The sequence below is a fragment of the Schistocerca gregaria genome, chromosome 4 (assembly GCF_023897955.1).
Source record: "Schistocerca gregaria isolate iqSchGreg1 chromosome 4, iqSchGreg1.2, whole genome shotgun sequence".
NCBI lineage: Eukaryota > Metazoa > Arthropoda > Insecta > Orthoptera > Acrididae > Schistocerca > Schistocerca gregaria.
In genome coordinates, this window is record NC_064923.1 from 350,819,144 (window position 1) to 350,840,698 (window position 21,555).

Genomic DNA, 21,555 nt, shown 5'->3' on the forward strand with positions numbered 1-21,555 from the left:
GTGAGGTATGAGTGGCGGCAACTTGAAATTAGCGGAGATTGAGGCCTGGTGGATAACAGGAAGAGAGGATATATTGAAGGGCAAGTTCCCATCTCCAGAGTTCGGATATGTTGGTGTTAGTGAGAAGTATCCAGATAACCTGGACGGTGTAAGACTGTGCCAAGATGTGCTGGCCGAGCACCAAGGCATGTTTAGCCACAGGGTGATCCTCATTACCAACAAACACTGTCTGCCTGTGTCCATTCATGCGAATGGACAGTTTGTTGCTGGTCATTCCCACATAGAAAGCGTCACAGTGTAGGCAGGTCAGTTGGTAAATCACGTGGGTGCTTCCACACATGGCTCTGCCTTTGATCGGGTACAACTTCCGGTTTACAGGACTGGAGTAGGTGGTGGTGGGAGGGTGCATGGGACAGGTTTTACACCGGGGGTAGTTACAAGGGTAGGAGCCAGAGGGTAGGGAAGGTGGTTTGGGGATTACATAGGGATGAACCAAGAGGTTACGAAGGTTAGGTGGATGGTGGAAAGACACTCTTGGTGGAGTGGGGAGGATTTCATGAAGGATGGATCTCACTTCGGGGCAGGATTTGAGAAAGTCGTATCCCTGCTGGAGAGCCACATTCAGAGTCTGATCCAGTCCCGGGAAGTATCTTGTCACAAGTGGGGCACTTTTGAGGTTCTTCTGTGAGCGGTTCTGGGTTTGAGGGGATGAGGAAGTGGCTCTGGTTATTTGCTTATGTACCAGGTCGGGAGGGTAGTTGCAGGATGCGAAAGCTGTTTTCAGGTTGTTGGTGTAATGGTTCAGGAATTCATAACTGGAGCAGATTCGTTTGCCACGAAGGCCTAGGCTGTAGGGAAGGGACTGTTTGATATGAAATGGGTGGCAGCTGTCATAATGGAGGTACTGTTGCTTGTTGGTGGGTTTGATGTGGACGGAAGTGTTTGTTGGTAATGAGGATCACCCTGTGGCTAAACATGCCTTGGTGCATGGCCAGCACATCTCGGCACAGTGTTACACCATCCGGGTTATCTGGATATTTCCCACTAACACCAACCTATCCGAACTCCGGAGATGGGAACTTGCCCTTCAATATATCCTCTCTTCCCGTAATCCACCAGGCCTCAATCTCCACTAATTTCAAGTTTCCACCACTCATACCTCACCTGTCATTCAACATCATCTTTGCCTCTGCACTTCCACCTCAACTGACATCTCTGCCCAAACTCTTTGCCTTTAAATATGTCTGCTTGTGTCTGTATATGTGTGAATGGATATGTGTGTGTGTGCGCGCGCGCGAGAGTATACCTATCCTTTAAGTCTTTCCGCTCCCGGGATTGGAATGACTCCTTACCCTCTCCCTTAAAACTCACATCCTTTCATCTTTCCCTCCCCTTCCCTCTTTCCTTACGAAGCAACCGTGGGTTGCGAAACCTCGAAATTTTGTGTGTGTGTTTGTGTTGTTGTTTTTTTTTTATTGTGCCTATCTACCGGCGCTTTCCCGCTTGGTAAGTCTTGGAATCTTTGTTTTCAAGTCATGGAATCATTGTTTTAAAAGACTTACCAAGCAGGAAAGTGCCGGTAGATAGGCACAATAAAAAGAAACACACAAACTGAATGGATAGTTTGTTGCTGGTCATTTCCACATAGAAAGCATCACAACGACCCCATTAAATTTTATTTACATTCCCTCCGCAAACATGCCTTCACCCTAGCCAGATTACGCTCCCATATTTTATTTACTCAGGCTTGTCTGACATTTGGCATTACCCCCAAAGGCCTCACACTTAAAGTTCCCATCTCTGGCTGCAATCCTTCTTTCCATCAGTCCTTATACCAGTTCCAAACTGCACAATCCATAGCCCTCACCCGCCTAATCCTTCACCTATACATCGACTTGGCCAATGAACACACCCATCAACTCCTATCCCAAATCAAAGTCCTCAATCTTTCCTCTCCCACATCCACACCGGCTGTTCATAGCATCCTCCTACAGGCCAACCGCAAATTAGAACAGCATGCCACCCTCCACCTCAAAAAACTATCCAATCTCTATTGGATAGTCCACCTCCGGAAAGGCAACTCACTCACCCTCGACAATCCCTCCAACAAACCTCAACCTCCTCTCATTGCACACAGACCTAGTCTCTCCCATCTACTCAATCTCCCACTTCCAGCTCCACTCCCCCCAACACCTCAAAATTCTAGTCAACACAATCTGGAACCACAACACCCCAATTCAGTAGTTAACCTTTCCTCCAAACCTCTCTCCCAATCGAAACCTCTGTCTTATCCAAAGGCCTCACCTTCAGCCCCACTCCCAGATTCAACCAAACTGCCCTTGTCAAAGATTTACTGTCCTACACTCGTAGTCTCTGCTGGAAATATCACTTTGCCACGAAAAAACATAATCCTGATCCCACTCCTAATGATCCAACTCCCAAGACACTATCCAAATTGAACCCTGCCTGGAACAGTTCCGTCCTCCATCATAGTGGGACCCACCTCCTCTTCCTCAAAATCACCCTCTCCAAACCTTCCAGGAATTTCTCACTTCCAGTCTTGTCTCTCAATCTTTCTTGAAAAACCTTAATCCTACTCCCAACATCACCACAGCCAAAGCCCAGGCTATTCGTGATCTGAAAGCTGACCGATCCATCATCATTCTTCCGGCTGACAAGGGTTCCACGACCGTGGTACTTGATCGTCGGGAGTATGTGGCTGAGGGACTGCATCAGCTTTCAGACAACTCTACATACAAAGTTTGCCAAGGTAATCCCATTCCTGATGTCTAGGCGGAGCTTCAAGGAATCCTCAGAACTTTAGGCCCCCGACAAAACCTTTCACCTGACTCCATCAAACTCCTGACCCCACCGACACCTCGCACTCCTACCTTCTACCTACTTCCTAAAATTCACAAACCCAAACATCCCGGCCGCCCCATTGTAGCTGGTTACCAAGCCCCCACAGAACGTATCTCTGCCTACGTAGATCAACACCTTCAACCCATTACATGCAGTCTCCCATCCTTCATCAAAGACACCAACCACTTTTTCGAACGCCTGGAATCCTTACCTAGTCTGTTACCCCGGAAACCATCCTTGTAACCATTGATGCCACTTCCCTATACACAAATATCCCGCACGTCCAGGGCCTCGCTGCAATGGAGCACTTCCTTTCATGCCGATCACCTGCCACCCTACCTAAAACCTCTTTCCTCATCACCTTAACCAACTTCATCCTGACCCACAATTTCTTCACTTTTGAAGGCCAGATATACCAACAATTAAAGGGAACAGCCATGGGTACCAGGATGGCCCCCTCGTATGCCAACCTATTTATGGGTCGCTTAGAGGAAGCCTTCTTGGTTACCCAAGCCTGCCAACCCAAAGTTTGGTACAGATTTATTGATGACATCTTCATGATCTGGACTCACAGTGAAGAACAACTCCAGAATTTCCTCTCCAACCTCAACTCCTTTGGTTCCATCAGATTCACCTGGTCCTACTCCAAATCCCATGCCACTTTCCTTGACGTTGACCTCCATCTGTCCAATGGCCAGCTTCACACATCCATCCACATCAAACCCACCAACAAGCAACAGTACCTCCATTATGATAGCTGCCACCCATTCCATATCAAACGGTCCCTTCCCTACAGCCTAGGCCTTCGTGGCAAACAAATCTGCTCCAGTCTTGACTCCCTGAACCATTACACAAACAACCTGAAAACAGCTTTCGCATCCCGCAACTACCCTCCCGACCTGGTACAGAATCAAATAACCAGAGCCACTTCCGCATCCCCTCAAACCCAGAATCTCTCACAGAAGAACCCCAAAAGTGCCCCACTTGTGACAGGATACTTCCCGGGACTGGATCAGACTCTGAATGTGGCTCTCCAGCAGGGATACGACTTTCTCAAATCCTGCACTGAAATGAGATCCATCCTTCATGAAATCCTCCCCACTCCACCAAGAGTGTCTTTCCGCTGTCCACCTAACCTTCGTAACCACTTGGTTCATCCCTATGAAATCCCCAAACCACCTTCCCTAACCTCTGGCTCCTACCCTTGTAACTGCCCCTGGTGTAAAACCTGTCCTATGCACCCTCCCACCACCACCTACTCCAGTCCTGTAACCCGGAAGGTGTACACGATCAAAGGAAGAGCCACATGTGAAAGCACCCATGTGATTTACCAACTGACCTGCCTACACTGTGATGCTTTCTATGTGGGAATGACCAGCAACAAACTGTCCATTCATACGAATGGACACAGGCAGACAGTGTTTGTTGGTAATGAGGATCACCCTGTGGCTAAACATGCCTTGGTGCACGGCCAGCACATCTTGGCACAGTGTTACACCATCCGGGTTATCTGGATACTTCCCACTAACACCAACTTATCTGAACTCTGGAGATGGGAACTTGCCCTTCAATATATCCTCTCTTCTTGTTATCTACCAGGCCTCAATCTCCGTTAATTTCAATTTGCCGCCACTCATATCTCACCTGTCATTCAACATCATCTTTGCCTCTGCACTTCCGCCTCGACTGACATCTCTGCCCAAACTCTTTGTCTTTAAATATGTCTGCTTATGTGTGTGTGTGTGTGTGTGTGTGTATACCTATCCTTTTTTCCCCCAAAGGTAAGTCTTTCCGCTCCCAGGATTGGAATGACTCCTTACCCTCTCCCTTAAAACCCACATCCTTTCGTCTTTCCCTCTCCTTCCCTCTTTCCTAATGAAGCAACCGCTGGTTGCGAAAGCTCGAAATTTTTATGTGTGTTTGTGTGTTTTTTTTATTGTGCCTATCTACCGGCACTTTCCCGCTTGGTAAGTCTTGGAATCTTTGTTTTTAATATATTTTTCCCATGTGGAAGTTTCTTATATATAAAAACAAAGTTGATGTGACTTACCAAACAAAAGCGCTGGCTGGTCAATAGATACAAAAACAAACACAAACATACACACAAAATTCAAGCTTTTGCAACCAACGGTTGCTACTTCAGGAAAGAGGGAAGGAGAGGGAAACACGAAAGGATGTGGGTTTTAAGGAAGAGGGTAAGGAGTAATTCCAATCCCGGGAGCGGAAAGACTTACCTTAAGGGGAAAAAAGGACAAGTATACACTCGCGCACACACACACACATATCCATCCCCACATATACAGACACAAGCAGACATATTTAAAGGCAAAGAGTTTGGGCAGAGTAAGTCGAGTCGGATGGATATGTGTGTGTGTGTGTGTGTGTGTGTGTGTGTGTGTGTGTGTGTCCTTAAGGTAAGTCTTTCCACTCCCGGGAAACACCTTCTTTTAAGAATTGGTAACTGATAAATCAAATACTAATTTTCATAATTGCACTAGTTCTTTAATAATGATTAATTTTTGAAAAAGCTTTCTTTACTATTTTCCCCCTTAGGGGGTTGAATTTCCAAAAATTCTGTAACACACATCTTTTTTATTCCTTACCGAGAAACCAAATGCCAATCTTCATAGTTCTAACTTCAAAATTGTCTTACTTGTGACATATTTTTAAAAAACCTTGCGCCCCATATTTCACCCCCTTAGGAATGGAATTATGAAAAATCCCTTCTTTAATGATGTTATAGTGTAAGACCAACATCCTCTTCAACTTTCAAGTTTCTGTCTTTTGCAGTTTGGGCTGGGTGATGATGAGTCTACTGAATCAGTCAGGACATTTCCATTTATACACAGAGATTGCAAGCAAACATCTTCATTTCTGGTGCCTCCACCCCTTTCTTGGTCTACCTAATGGTCTCTTTGCTTTTGGTCAATAGTTCTTTATTATTTTGGGTAGTTACCTTCTTTCAATCTTGTGACATGATCGCTTCATTTTTTTTCTATACTCCTCAGCCTGTATTGTTATCTCTCAAAACTAAAACTACTTATTTAGCTCATTTTTTAAAAACAGTGTGACTGTTTATATCATGAATAGGCCTTGTAATCTCAAGACAAATGTGTGCAAACTTTGAAATGAAATGTTTGATCTCTAGAAATTTTTCATTCACAATTTTTCTCAAATCTTCCATCAAAGGAGAAGGTTGGCTAGAACTCTATGTCATGAGGAAGATTTCACTGCTCCCTTTCTTCTCCACTGATTATAAAGCACATATGCTTCATTTATTACTTAACATCCACAGTGTTTGATTACTTATACACGAATGTAACCACAATGAAACTATTTAAATTCAGAAATTTATCAGCATTTTTTCTTCTTAAAATAATGCAAAAATCTTATCTATGACTGTACTGCCTTGCTGTTTGGTCCATACTGAGTTAAAAGAGTGGAGAGCAACAAGACAGTGAGAGTGTCTCTTATTTTGTTAAAAATCTTCTCATCTTTCTTATAGTCCATGCAGTGAAACACTGCCTTTAATGCACACACTAATTACCAATGGTGTAATGAGAAGTAATGTATTTCCATTTACAAACATGAGAAAAGTAAAACTTACCTTCCTTTAAAGTATTTGTAAATGGCATTGAAGCTGGAGCCTGTTGTAGCACAGCTGTATTGTGGATACTGGGAGAATATGACAACACGTTCCACTTGGTCACTGTAAATAGAATTAATGAAGGGTGCTACAGAATGCGTGGTTAAGATTATTGACTGTTAATACTAAGATAAGTGTGGCTGTAACTATTCTTCATGCTCAGTGGAACACACCAAAATATTCCGAAGTAAATGTTAGAGGAATAATAGATTAAGTCCGGCATATGAAATTATTCATTCCTTCATGATCTGTGGATCCCACAAAGAAGGAGAAACTTCTGAGATGTGGCAAAAGTTCAGATATACATTAACAAGAGCCAAAGACATCATATAAACTTAATCTGTATACTACACTAACAATAAACTATCATTACACTAAATTTTATTGAGTAAATTAGTTATAAAGCTGCTACTTCAAAAAAAGCTGCTGGCTCCTTAGTTTTTATTATACAGCTGTTGTTTATCTGTAACAATGGAAAATCTAGGATAGAATAATAATGGTATTATGAAAATGATAGATTGCTACTTAGCATATAGAGGAGACTTTGAGTCACTGGCAGGGACAATGATAAAACTGCTATACATTTAAGCTTTTGGCCACAAGGCGTTCTTCTTCAAATCCCCCCCCCCCCCCCCCCCACACACACAACTACTATGAACACATCACATGCACCTGACAGGAGCAGCAGTCTGGCATAGATGGCGGGAGTAAGGAGGAGACGTGTTGGGAGGCATAACAGGGTAGGGGTGGGAGAAGGTATAGTGCTGCTTATGGGAGATTTTTTGGGGTGAGGGGCAGCAGCAAAGGAAAGAAGTAGAGAAGAGGAAAAAGTATAGTGGGTGTATTGGCAGAATAGTAGTGATGGAATGGGACCAGAGAAGGGGATAGAGAGGTGGACAAGAACTAGTGATGGTTGAGGCTAAGGAGGTTAAGGGAACATAGGATACATTGCAAGGAGGGTTCCCATCTGAGCAGTTCAGAGAAGCTGGTTTTGGTAGGGAGGATCCAGATGGTGTAGGCTGTGAGGCACTCATTTAAGTGAAGCATATTATGTAGTGCAGCATGTTCAGCAACTGGGTGGTCCAACTGTCTCCTGACCACAGTTTGTTGGCAGCCATTCATGCAGACACACAGCCTGTCAGTAGTCATGACTATGTAGAAAGCAGCAGCGAGGATACCTTGACCACATTCCTCCAGAACTTCAACATCTTCCCTATCATTCGCTTCACCTGGTCCTCCTCAACCCAGCAAGCCACCTTCCTTGATGTTCGAGCTCCACCTCATAGATGGCTACATCATTAACTCCATCCATATCATACCTTCCAACCACCAGCAACACATCCACTTCAACAGCTGCCACCCATTTGATACCAAGAAGTCCCTCCCATACAATCTACCCAGCTGTGGCCATCACATCTGTTGTGACAAGCAGCCCCTCTTGAAATTACCAAGGATCTCACTGAGGCCTTTGCAGAACCACGATTACCCTCCCAACATTGTACAGAAACAGATCTCTCATGCCTTATCTCTCCAGTCACCCACCACCTCCCAAAGCCCCACCATCCATCCACAGAGGGGTGTTACCCTCCTGACTTACTATCACCCAGAACTGGAGCAACTGAATCACATTCTCAGCCAAGATTTCAATTACCTCTCGTCATGCCCTAAAACGAGGAAAATCCATCTCACTTTCCTTACCACCCCTCTCACAGTGGTATTCCACTGTTCACTATACCTATCACCTGTCCATCCATACACTCTCTGCTCCCATCACCTTACCCCATGGCTCATATCCCTGCAAGAGGCCTATTGCCCAAACCTGTCCCATACATCATCCCACAACCACCTACTCCAGTCCAGTCACAGGCATCTCCCATCCCATCAAAGGCAGGGCTACCTGTGAAAGCAGCCATGTGATCTACACACTAATCTACAACTACTGTGATGCTTTCTGCGTGGGATTCACAACTAACAAGCTGTCTATTTGCATGAATGATGAATGGTCAACGACAAATTGTGCCCAAGAGAAAGCTGGGCACCCAGTTGCTGAACATTCTGCCCAACAGAATGTGCTTCACTTCAATGACTGCTTCACAACCTGTGACATCTGGATCCTTTTCGCCAACACCAACTTTTCTAAACTGTATATGGGTACTCTTCTTCCAAATACCTTACATTCCTATAAGCCCCCTCCCGGCCTCAACCTTCACTAGCCCCTGCCCTCCACTTATCTCTCCCATTCCTTGTTCCCACTCTAGCATAAAACAGCATTTATTCCACCAACACATCCACTAATCTTTTCCTCCTTCTCTACTTCTCTCTTTTTCCAATCCCCTACTCAAATATACCAAATGCACCTGTCCCTGCCACATCCCTGCACTCTACTAAAAGCAGCACTACACCTTCCCCCACCTGTCATGCTATCTTCCCTCTCCCTACCCCCTGCCTCTTCCTTATCACCACCACTTACAACTGGTTTTTGTCCCCCCCCCCCCCCCCCCCCCCCAGGTGAATTTGTTTCCCCTTTCAGAAGAATGCCTTTTAATCGAAAACTTAAATGTGTCAAAAACTCATACTGTGCCTATCTGTGATTCAGTGAGTAGCCATCTATTCTTTTCATGCTGCCGCTATTAGTGGCTTAATATTTACTTCATTACAAATTCATGTAGTGAAGCACTTCTATTATATAAAATTTCTCTACAGCTGTCTTAACAATACCACATGTACTCATATGAGGACAAAAATACTATTTTATTCATTCCTCTTCTTTTCTTTAGTGTTAAAGGAGGTTAATTATCTTAATAAAATTTCAATATTGCAAGAAGTAAATTAAACTTGGGTATACATTTGTTATAAATATTTTGAAAAAGGGCAAGTAAAAATGAACAATGAAAAACAAATTTCGTTCATAGACCTATATCTGTGACAAGTCTAGTTGATAGAAAATGCATTCACTATAAACAGTCACTTACAGTACCTAAAAAAAAAAATATGTAGCAGAACTATACTACTACATTGAGATTTTCTTCACTGCCAATAATAAAAGTAAACATTTAATTTTAAATTTTGTAAATATTTATTAATTATTAAATTCCTTTCATTGTGGGGATATTTATAATGTGCTAATGTATTATGCATTTAGTTAGAAGTTTCCTAGTAATCTTCACACATTCCTACATTTTTCTTTTCTTCTATCTTTTTTTGACTTAATTAAATGAGTGAAAGAAACATAAAGTAATGAAACAGAGTTACTGCCCAATACTTACAATCAGGTGACATATTTACTGTCACTAATAAGCACACATTAAAAGTCACAAAACTATCCTACCTTTTGAACTATTAGTTCATTCCTCAGGGATGAAAGAAGCCTAGGGTAGGATGGTATTGGATGCAGATTTCTGGACCTGCACTGTGGGGTGGAAGAAAAAAGCTGAGAAAGCAGAGACTATTGAACTCTGGGCTCAATAAATAATGCAGAAATATCATGAGGAAAAAGTTAATAGAAATTCATGTGTATATAAAAAGATTGATGTGTGAAGTAAACAGCTTCCATTGTCATAACATAGCGAAAGATCTTGCCAAGAACTCGAGAAAATTCTGGTTCTAAGCGAAATCATTAAGTCAATCGTGAGCTTCTGTCTAGTCATTCATCAACCATTCAGGTGTCAGTCTGGCAAGATGATCAAAGAGACATGCCATCATTTGACCTTTACACAGACTCCCATAAGGAGGACATAGTAATAGGCATCTGTGGCATAGAGAAGTAACTGAAAGAATTGAAAACAAGTAAGTCACATGGTCCAGTTGGAATTCCAGTTTGGTTATACAGACATTGCTCTATGGTACTATCCCCTTACTTAATTAGCATTTACCTCTAATCTCTCATCCACTGCCAAGTCCTAAATGACTGAAAAAATATGCAAAGGACTACTGTACATAAAAGCGTAAAATAAGTGACCTACAAAATCATAGACCCGGAAAATCCGGAATGGAATGACGACAATATTATGAAACAGACAGATTGCTACTCACCACATAGCAGAGGTGTTGAGTAGCAGACGGGCACAAAAAAATGACTAATAAACACATTAGGTTTTGGCCAGAAGACCTCCTTCTGAAATAGACAACATACACACAAATTCGTGCAAATACAACTCACATGCACATGACCACTGTCTCTGGCTGCTGAGGCCAGACTGGGAGCAACTGTGCAAGATGGGAGAAGCAATCTGGGTGGTAGCAGTAAGGAGGAGGGAGAGCATGGGTACCAGTGGGGAATGGTAAACTGCTGTCTGTGAGGGCTTACAGGGGTGAGGTGGAGAGAGTGTAGGGCAGCTAGGTGCAGTCGGGAGGATAGATGGAGGAGGGGTGGGGGGAGGGGCAGAAAAGGAGAGAAGTAAAAGGACTATGGGTGCATATGGACTGGGTGGTTTCTTAGGTTAGAAGGGCTTTGGAAAGTGTAGAAATGTCTTCAGTCTCAAAGGATGCAGGATGAAGACAGACCTAGCAAACCAGTGTTATTGTACCTGTAAACTGTCATTGCTGTTTTGGAAAAGAACCAGAGCTCCAAGCACTAACCAAATGCACTGAAGTTCAAATCATTATAGGTGCAGAAAGCTAGCCAAAGCCAGAGATAAGTTCAGATGTTGAGAAAGGATAGATTAAATACAGTTAAATTGAAGTAGATAGTTCCTGTGAGTCAGCATGGATAAAGGTTGTAGTTGATAACTGGAATAAGTTAATATTAATTGGTTCCTTTTACCAACCCCCATCTCAGGTCAGTTCATGAAGTTACTGAACAGTTCAAGGAAAACCTGAGTCTCATCTGAAATCCGTACCTGACTCGTACTATCATAGTTGGTAGTGACTTCAATCTACCTTTGATATGTTGGTGAAAATACTTGTTCAAAGCCAGTGGTAGGTATAAAACATGGTCATAAATCATACTGAACACTTTATCTGAAAATTAATTTGAACTATAAGTACAGAAGACCATTTGAAGTGTAAATGCTTGTAAAAACATACTTGGCCTCTTAGTAACACATAATTCTGTGCAAATAGGGAGCACTGTGATGGATACAGGGATTAGTGAGCATAAGGTCACTGTAGCAAGACTGAATACTGTAACATTCAAATCCACCAAAATCTGACTATGTAAGCATAGACCAGATGTGGTTTACGTTGAAAGAAGTAGTAGTGATGGCAATTGAGATATACATACCAAATAAATCAATGAGGGGTGGGACTGGTCCTCCCATGGTACACAAAACAGGACAGAACACTGATGCAGAAGCAATGATAAAAACATGCCAATTTTAAAAGAATACAAAACCCCAAGATTGATGAAGTTTTACAGAAGATTGCAAATTTAGTGTGAACTTTAGTGTGAGACACTTTTAATTGTTTCCATGATGAGACTCTGTCTCGAATCTGGAAGAAAACCCAAAGAGAGTCTTGTCATATGTAAAGTACACCAATGACAAGATGCAATCAGTACTCAGTATAGACATTGTGTGATAGCAATGGCAACATTACTGATGACATTGCCACTAACAGTTTCCCAAAAGTCCTTCATCAAAGATGAAGTAAATAGTCCAGAAATCAAATTAAGAACAACTGCCAACATGAGTAACTTAGATGTAAATATTCTCAGTGTAGTGGAGCAGCTTAAATCACGTAATAAAGGTAATGCCTCCAGTCCAGATTGTATACGAGTTAGGTTCCTTTCAGAGTATGCAGATACAACAGCTCCATACTTAGCAATGATACACAACCACACGCTCATTAAATGATCAGTACCTGAAGACTAGAAAGCCGCACAGGTCACATCAATACTCAAGACAGTAAATAGAAGTAATCTCTGAATTAAAGATCCTTACCACTTGAATCGATTTGCAGTAGGATTTTAGAACATGTAAGATGTTTGAACTTCACAAACTACCTTAAAGGAAATGTTTTGTTGACAAACAGCCAATGTGGATTCACAAAATACTGTTCTTGTGAAACACAACTAGCTCTTTATTTCTCGTGAAGTATTGAGTGCTACCAATTGGCGATGTCAAACTGATACCATAGTATTCAGTTTCCAGAACATTTGTGGCACTATAGATCATAAGCGAGTTCCAATCAAATTGTGATCCTGTTGAAGTATTGTCTCAGTTGTGTCACTGGATTTGTGATTTCCTATCAGAAAGGTCACAGTTCATAGTAACTGATGGAAAGTCATCGCCTAAAACAGAAGTAAACCTGGCATTCTCCAAGGAAGCGTTATAGGCCCTCTGTTGTTCATGATCTGTATAAGTGATGTTGGAAACAATGTGAGCAGCCCTCTTAGATTGTTTGCAGATGATGCTGTCATTTACTGTCTTGTCAGCTGATCAAAACCAGATGAAAATTGGTATAGACAAGATATGTGTGTGGTGCAAAGTGACTAAATAGTGAAAGCTGTTAAATCATCCAAATGAATGCTAATAAAAATCTGCTAAATTCCAGCTACCATGATAAATCACGCAAGAACAAAAGACCATGATTTACTGGCAGAACACTTAAAAAATGCAACAGGTCTACTATGCTTGTCCAAATCAGATAGGATTGATGGAGGACTTCAAAAATGTCCAAAGAAAGATAGCTCATTTTGAATTATCACAAAATAGTGGAGAGAGTGCCACTGATATGACGTGTGAATTGGGGTAGCAATCATTAAAACAAAGGCATTTTTCTTTATGGCACGATCTCCTCATGAAATTTCTCCCCCAAATGCGAAAATATTTTATTGGTGGACACCCACATAGGAAGATATAATCATCATAATAAAATATTAGAAATTACTGGTCACACAGAAAGATTTAAATGTTCATTTTTTCCACGCAACAGTAGAGAAATAGATGGACAGTGATCTGATTAACCCTCTGCCAGACACTTGATTGTGAGCTGTGGAGTAATGGTGTAGATGCAGACAAATCTAATGTATCAATTATTCTATAAATTGAATGAGGAGTAATTTATTAAGAGCATATGCCTCAATTTATTCATGGACCAATCTCAATTTTGCTAACTGCACAATAAACAGGCCTGTCTTTGCACTGCCATTAGCGGGACACACATAGCTGCACGTGTGGCATGCAAGCCAACTATTATGAACCTGCAGTACACACCTCATTGATAAACTTCAAATCTGATGCAACAACCGTGAAAGGCAGTGAATGCAACCTGTGATTACTGGAGGTACTCTATTTTACTTATTTTATTTTTATCATTAGATATACATTTAGTTTTTTGTCAATAGAAACCCAAAACCGTGCTCTGAAATAGAGTTTTGTTTCTCCCACTAGACAGTACCCCAAGTTCCTCCAAAAATTTGTAACACACACACACACACACACACACACACACACACACACACACACACACACACACACCCCATACTAAAAAATGTAAATCCACCTGATGATTAAGGTTTAAACCTTTGAAACACATCATGGAGATAAACAAACAGTGACTGGTAACAGTAAACTTGTTGTTTCTTTTAATTTTGGTTCTCGTTGTTGACCTTCTATCAGCCACAATGATTAAGGTTTAAACCTTTGAAACGCATCATGGAGATAAACAAAAAGTGACTGGTAACAGTAAATTTGTTGTTTCTTTTAATATTGGTTCTCGTTGTTGACCTTCTATCAGCCCACAATGAATGTTTCATGTGCTGCCCTATTGTATGAATCACAACAAAAGTTCAAACTTGAGTGAGGCACTATGGATATAACATACTGCTTTTTGTTATCTTTGCTCGATGGTTATTTCCAACATTCATTCACTTTTTCTCTTTCTACTTCTGATTATCAATGTAGTTATTGACATAATGTAGTACTGATGCCCACTGAGGAACAACAAAGTCTCCTTAGATTTTGAAACCCATTTCAAAACTTAATTCATGAAGTCATTAACTATCGTTTTCACTATTAACACTATTTTCACCAATGCACATGACAACACGTATTCTTGGAAATTCCTTGTTAGAGCACTACAATAAATAACATTTGTAGCAGAAGAAGAATTAATTATTACTGTATTACTCTCATCGAATATGAATTAGTAAATTCACATCAATGTGAAATATCCAGTAGAAAAAAAAGAAAAGAAAAAAGAACTGAATAGTATACCTGGAAAAGCAACAGCCATTTTCTTAACATACTAGCTTTTCTGTTAATTGAGATAGATTAATTTGAGAAACTTTGTGTGTCATAACATACTTTGCCAATAACATAGCCACTAGTTCTGTATGTAATCAAAATTGAAGTAAAAAGATGTATATTAACAATAATTACGGCACAACAAGACTGTATACTTAGCAGTCATTAAAACAAGAACAACTTCAAGAGGGCTGACATATATAAGAAAAAAAGTAGTAAAATCTTTAACCTTAGAGGTTTTTCAATTTTTTTTCATCAGGGTAAAGTAGGGGAACAAAAGTAATAGAAAGTATGCACATAGATGTTGAAGGAAAAGAGAAGCAACCCTTTTATACACATTATTATCTCTCGTTGTTCTTGCATTCACTTTTATTATGTTTTTGTTTTCAACTTGTTATTTACTACCTTCAAGTGTAGCTTTCAATATTCACTTTTAACTATGCTACATAATTTATCATATTTAACTAACATCCTATTAAGTACCTACAATGCAGTATTAGAAGTGTCATGTAATTGGAACCCATGTTGTTACTCAATTTTGAAACTTAATTATTTGCTGTATCCCATTTCTCTCATCATCAAGCATTTGAAATTACTTTTATTTACTTTCAGCCTCTGTGCATATACCTTTTTTCCTATTCCGCAGCATTATAACTGTGAAAGAATTTTATAAAATTCCAAAAGCTGTAAGCTCAAGTATATTTTTAAATTTGTGTTCCTATTTGCCAGATGAATTGTTTCCAACTTAGTGACTGATAAGTAGAAGCTACTCTTTTGTCAGAAATATTCCTTGTTTTGTTATGACCCTTAAAATTTTTCTATGTGGAATGATATTTCAGTATTATTTTGAAAAAAGAGCAACTCAAAAGTCAGATGGAATGCTCATTCCACACATAAATTCAGAAGCAAAAAAATGTGACTGTCCCTCTTTTTACATAATGTAAAAAAAATTATGAACTAGATTTATGTGTGTGTGTGGGGGGGGGGGGGGGGGGGCAGGAGGTTATGAGTTGGGATGCTCAATGATAAGGTTATCAGCATCCATACGAAATAGTAGAAATGAATGTGGTTACAACACAGAACGTGTGATAAAAAAGATCAAAATCAATCAGAGATAAAAGTGTGCTCACACTCTCCCAGTCTCATGCATGATCAGCACAATCACCCTAGCTCACATCATGTGAGACAGCATTAAAATTGTTTATATGCTCAAAAACTGTCAATTAAAATGCAAGTAAAACAAGAGAAAAACTGAAATAGATTCAAAGAAACATGTGGCTGGTGGACCATTTACAAAAAACATGGATGAGCCAGCCACCTTATAATGTATTAAAAATATCACCCTAAAATTTTAGAGATGTCACACATTGTGAGGAACTTAAAAAAAAAGTACCACAATCATGTCATTGACATTTAAAATAGGGGCAAATTGGTTGTAAAATGAGCTGCTGCCTTCTTGTGTAAATACAAAATACACTCAGCTAAAATGTGGCACTCCATGTCTGCACACAACAACCACCACCACACATGAGAGGGTCCCCTCAAAAGAGCAAGAAGCCATGTATCACAGGGCTGTGTCCTATGCAAAGATGAGTAAGAAGGACCCCACTTAATTTGTGTGACTGGAAGGAAGTGCATGATAGCTGTGTTGTGCACTTTACTAGACACAACTTACTGTCTTGTCACTTCCAGCCATTTTTTCTCACTCTGAAGTGTGACTCTGTACTTGAACAGTGAGATGATAGCATGTAGGAGGAAGGCATAATGAAGTACCCAAGGATCATGACACACCTTCTTGGCTGCTACATCATAGCAAAATGATGTGTTCAGTTGCAAAAGGCTCTTGATAATCCATACATATAAAAGCAATTTTGGCATTACCTTTCTTAAACATACATTCATCTCTGACTATATAATATAGCACATAATATGTTTCTCTAATTATTAAAATTGCTTTAGCAACAAATTATGAACATATATTACTTTTAATCCTACACTATGAGATCTTGAATGTTTTACTAGTAATATAATATCAGACAGAAAATAATGAAGAATAAATTTTAAATAACCACAGATTTTAAAGAAAAAAATCAATCATAATATTAAAATGGTGGAAACAAAAATCAATATCACATGTTGGCTATGCTGACAACGAACAGCTTCTGCTTTCATGTTTTGCTAACTTCCACCCTCAATTAACTTATGGGAATATTTTACAGGGCAACTCCTCTAGAGTGAAAGGGGAGAGGGAGAGAGAGAGAGAGAGAGAGAGAGAGAGAGAGAGAGAGAGAGAGAGAGAGAGAGGAACTAAATATACTAATTGTACCTTCCCTTGTATTAAAGTCTATCTTCATTCAATGTAAAAACAGCCAGAGACCATAACTTACAGAAGTTCTATCCACAATTATGAAACAAGGAACAGAAATAATATAGAATATACTAGGTAAATATATATACTGGGGAAAGCTGTGTAGTAAACTATCCCTGGCAGTGAGAGGCCTACCATATAATTCCTTTGAATGGTCTCTACAGAAAGTATTAATTAACAGTTGTGTTTACAAGTTAGAAGAATTCCATAATAGTGTGGTATCCTAAACCTAACAAGTAATATCAAATGTAAAATCTAAACGTAAAGTGTAATTTTTAGTGTAAAAGCTTGTCACTTCAAACACTCATCAGTGCAAGCTTGATGAGTAAATAAATAAATTGCAATAATGCCAGGACAACCACTAAAGCCAACTCACTCTAGGGTAGTTTCAAGAGTTGCACATGAAGCAGTCAAAAGTGGCCTCAAATCCTTAAGGAGTAAACATAGTGCATCAGTACTGGCTACAGTGACTTGAGATCTTTTGGAACACGATATAGCATCATTCAGATTAAACACATGAAGTACTTAGATGAATATATCATCAGCACTTCATATGACACAGTGATCAATAAAAGCTAAACAGAAAAATTATGTAAAGGTTTCATAATCATCTACAATCTCTAAAATGAGAAGTATATTTCCAGTAAAGATGGACTTTGCCACTAACAAATAGTCATTCTTCCTAAAGCATTCTAAGCAGTCAACACCATGTCAATGCCACTGAGAAAAATGGAGCAACAGATATTCTGAAAAATATTCTCATTTGAACAGTATCTGGACACACAAAAGCTCTAGCCAGTATTCTCTCATGAATGATGTAGTTCCATTGCACAGAAAAGATAGCTAAAATTGTAAGGATATGCAGCAGGAATAGATGACTCATGATTAGCTAGGAAAATCTTCCAGGCCATAACTGGAACTAAAAAAATATGACGACTAGCCTCCCAGAAGTCACTGTTGCCTCACTGACAACTACATGGGCCACATACAGGCAATCGACTCTCACAAGTTCAAAGCTAACTAATACTTTCATGGCATCTTTAAAGTGCCAAAATAATAATAAACCCCAGGTGGACTATCCACCGTACGCCAGTATGTCAGCAGACATTCGGATTCTGAGGAGTCTGCAACATTGCACAAAGACAAGTCGGAGTGTCTTGGAATCTCATCCAAATTTCAACATAGGCAATCAACGTACCTAGCAACTTTCAATGCAAACTTATTGTTGAAAACCGGAAAACTAAAACATCTAACAGATACGCTAAAGAACCACAATGTACTCATAACATCCATTCAAGAAACACGATACATGGATACAGATACCTTCAATTCCGAAGGTTTTAGGATATAAAAAGGTAAAGTGGGACCGAGATTAATGAAAAATGTACCACATCTTGGGACAGCCTTTATAATCAACAAACAAATCTTGAACTCAATAGGTGGCTTTGATTCCCAATCAGAAAGAATCTCAAGTCTTACATTCACAATCACAAACAAAATCTACACAATTATCAAAGCACATGCCCCTATAAACGAGGATAACAGGAAAAACAAAGAAAAGTGGAGGCCTTTTGGAATCATCTAGATGACATTATTCAGGAAGTTCCACATAAAAACATCATCTTGGAGATTTTAATGCACAGATTGGTAAAGAAAAAAGATATAAGAAAATAGTTGGAAACTATCCTGCACACAAGAGAACAAACAGAAATGGTGTGAGACTAATAGAACTTTGCCAAGCACACAATTTAATTCTTAAATCCACAGCTTTCAAGAAACTACCATGAAGACAAAAGTCATGGGTATCCCCAAATCCTAACCTTGGGGAATTTCAACTTGATCATGTGGCAATCAAGAAGATTTATAACAAAGAAATCATGAATGCTAGGGTACTCAGGGACACGATATAGCATCATTGGATTCAGACCACTACCTTTCTAAAATTAAGTTCAAAGTCATCCCAAACAGGAAACGCAGCATGAAACATATTAAGGGTCAGAAGAATAGTACAGAAAAGATATTAAAATCAGATGAATTCACAAAAGCAACAGAAACCATTCAGACACAAAGCTGGGGAGATATCAAGGAAAACCTCATTACTATAGCCGAACGGATAGCACCTTTTTTTTTTTTTTAAAAAAAAAAAAAAACACACACATGCCCGGTGGTCACTGGAATGAGATGCCCTCATTGAAACAAGAGAACAGGCATGCCAAAATTGGCAATCACAGAAAACAGAAGAAAGTAGACTGAATTTCATTACAGTTAGAAAACTGGTAGATAAAAATATAAAAAGGATTAAGAAGAACTCTCCTCCAAACTGATGAAGAATTTGCTAAAACTGAACACAAGAAGCTTTTACAGAACTTTCAAACAAAGGTTATCAAGATACAAAGCATCCACCCTCCAATTTCGAGATGTAAATGGGACCATCGCTCACAACAACACGGAAAACTGCAAAATACTAGCAGGCTACTTTGAGAAACTCTTGAATTGTGAACCCATCCTTGAAAAATTTGAATTCATCCCAAACAATTGTGAGAAGCCGGATTCAGAACCACCGATGACTGAAGAACTACAGAAGGTCATTTCAGAACTTAAAAACAACGAGGCGTCCAGAGAAAATCAAATAGTGGCCAAACTATAGAAAAAGGCTGACAAAAATGCAGTTACATCCCTAAAGTGTGTTTTCGACTAAATCTGGAAAGAAGAGATCCCCGCAGAAGGGAGAACAGCTCTCATCCACCCTATCCACAAGAAAGGATTGAAGACAGACCCCAACAATTACAGAGGAATATCACTGCTGGATATAACGTACAAGATTCTTTCTAAAGTCCTTTTGAACAGGGCAGAGCCACAATTGGATCCGCAAATCGGGGAATACCAGGGAGGTTTTAGAAAGGGTAGATCATGTTCGGAACAAATAGCAAACCTCAAAAACATTATGGCATACCAAACATCAAGGGCAAAGACATACGTAATCTCCTTCATTGATTTCAAAAAAGCATATGATTCAATTGATAGAGAATCTCTATTATCAGTCCTGGAAGAAATGGGTTTGGATAAGAAAACAATTAATATTATAAAAGCGACCCTTAAATTTATGAGCGAACTATCGGAATCCTTTGAAATAAAAACGGGAGTGCGACAGGGCGGTGGGCTCTCACCGTTGCTGTTCTATTGTGCGCTTGAGAAAGTAGTCAGAGAATGGAACACAAATATTAAGAGTGGTATAAGACTGGGTTGCAAAAAGAAGAACCTAAAAGTAAATTGTATTGCTTTTGCAGATGATATGGCCCTGTTTGCTGAAACAATGGAAGAAGCATGGGAGCATCCTTGAACTGAAGAAACAAGCAGCTAAAATTGGTCTTCACATCTCCTTTGAAAATAGTTAGATATTGACAAACATCAAGCACTCATGTAAATACATCAAAGTTCAAGAACAGAAGATTGAAATAGTAAAAGAATTCAAATATCTCTGAGAATGGATTAGTTGGAATGCTGGCGAAAGCAAAGCAATGGAATCTAGAAAAAATAAACTTGAATTTGCCTTCCAACTAACAAAAAATCCCTTTCATGGGGGTCCAAAATTATGCATTACAAGACAGTGATTCAGCCAGAAGCACTGTATGCAGCAGAAACACTTAACATGAATTTCAAAGGCCAAATGGAGAAATTTGAGCTAAAAGAAAGAAAAAATTTTAGAAAAATAATTGGGCCAAAATTTCAAGACAATAAGATTATATACATCAAAAATGAAACTCTCTACAAGAAAATTGAAAAACTTTCAGATTCTATGTGAAAAAGGAGAATGAATTTTTATGGTCATCTTCTCAGAATGAATTCCAACAGATTAACCAAACAAATCTTTGACTTCTTCCGTAACCGAAAAACGAAGTCCAGCTGGTTTAAAGAAACTGAGAAAGACTTAGTCAAATTAAAAATTTCAGAAAATTCACTTATTGATCGAACTGCTAAATTAATTACTAAAGATGAAAACATAAGGTTCCAAGACAAATCCACACAAAAGTCCAAACCCTTCATCTCGGAAGAAGAGAAGAGAAGAAGATCAGAAAGAATGAAGAAATACTGGGCCCTAAGAAAAGAACAACGCAGAAAAAAATGATTGATCCAGCGTACCCCAAAGAGGGTGAAATGAAAGAATAATAATAATAATAATAATAATAATAATAATGATAATAATAATAAAAGCAATAATAGAAAATCACAAAAAAATGATGAAAGGCACTCGCAGATGAATGATGTGTCAAATTTAAAAAATTGGAAACATTTACAGCTTTCTAAGTTTCAATTATTTTTATAGTATTAGTACATCTATATGTGTGTGTTGAAACACAAAGACAGACAGACTCTTTTCAAGTGTGCCTATATATCCACCATCCATCTTCTGTGAGTCATTTCCTGTACTCAGTTTTTACTGCTTCTTACATCAATTGGTAAAAATTTATTTTCTGAGAAAATGATGTTTCACG

At 39.5% G+C, this 21,555-nt stretch overlaps 1 protein-coding gene across 1 annotated transcript in view; it reads right to left on the bottom strand.

Annotated features, from left to right (window-relative positions):
* The window catches only part of LOC126266624 (ferrochelatase, mitochondrial), a 72,257-nt gene that overhangs the window by 32,174 nt on the left and 18,528 nt on the right, over positions 1–21,555 (bottom strand). Inside the window, exon 5 of the mRNA XM_049970975.1 lies at positions 6,470–6,571. Within this exon, the coding sequence (XP_049826932.1) occupies positions 6,470–6,571 (102 nt within the window). The remainder of the gene's footprint in view (positions 1–6,469; positions 6,572–21,555) is intronic.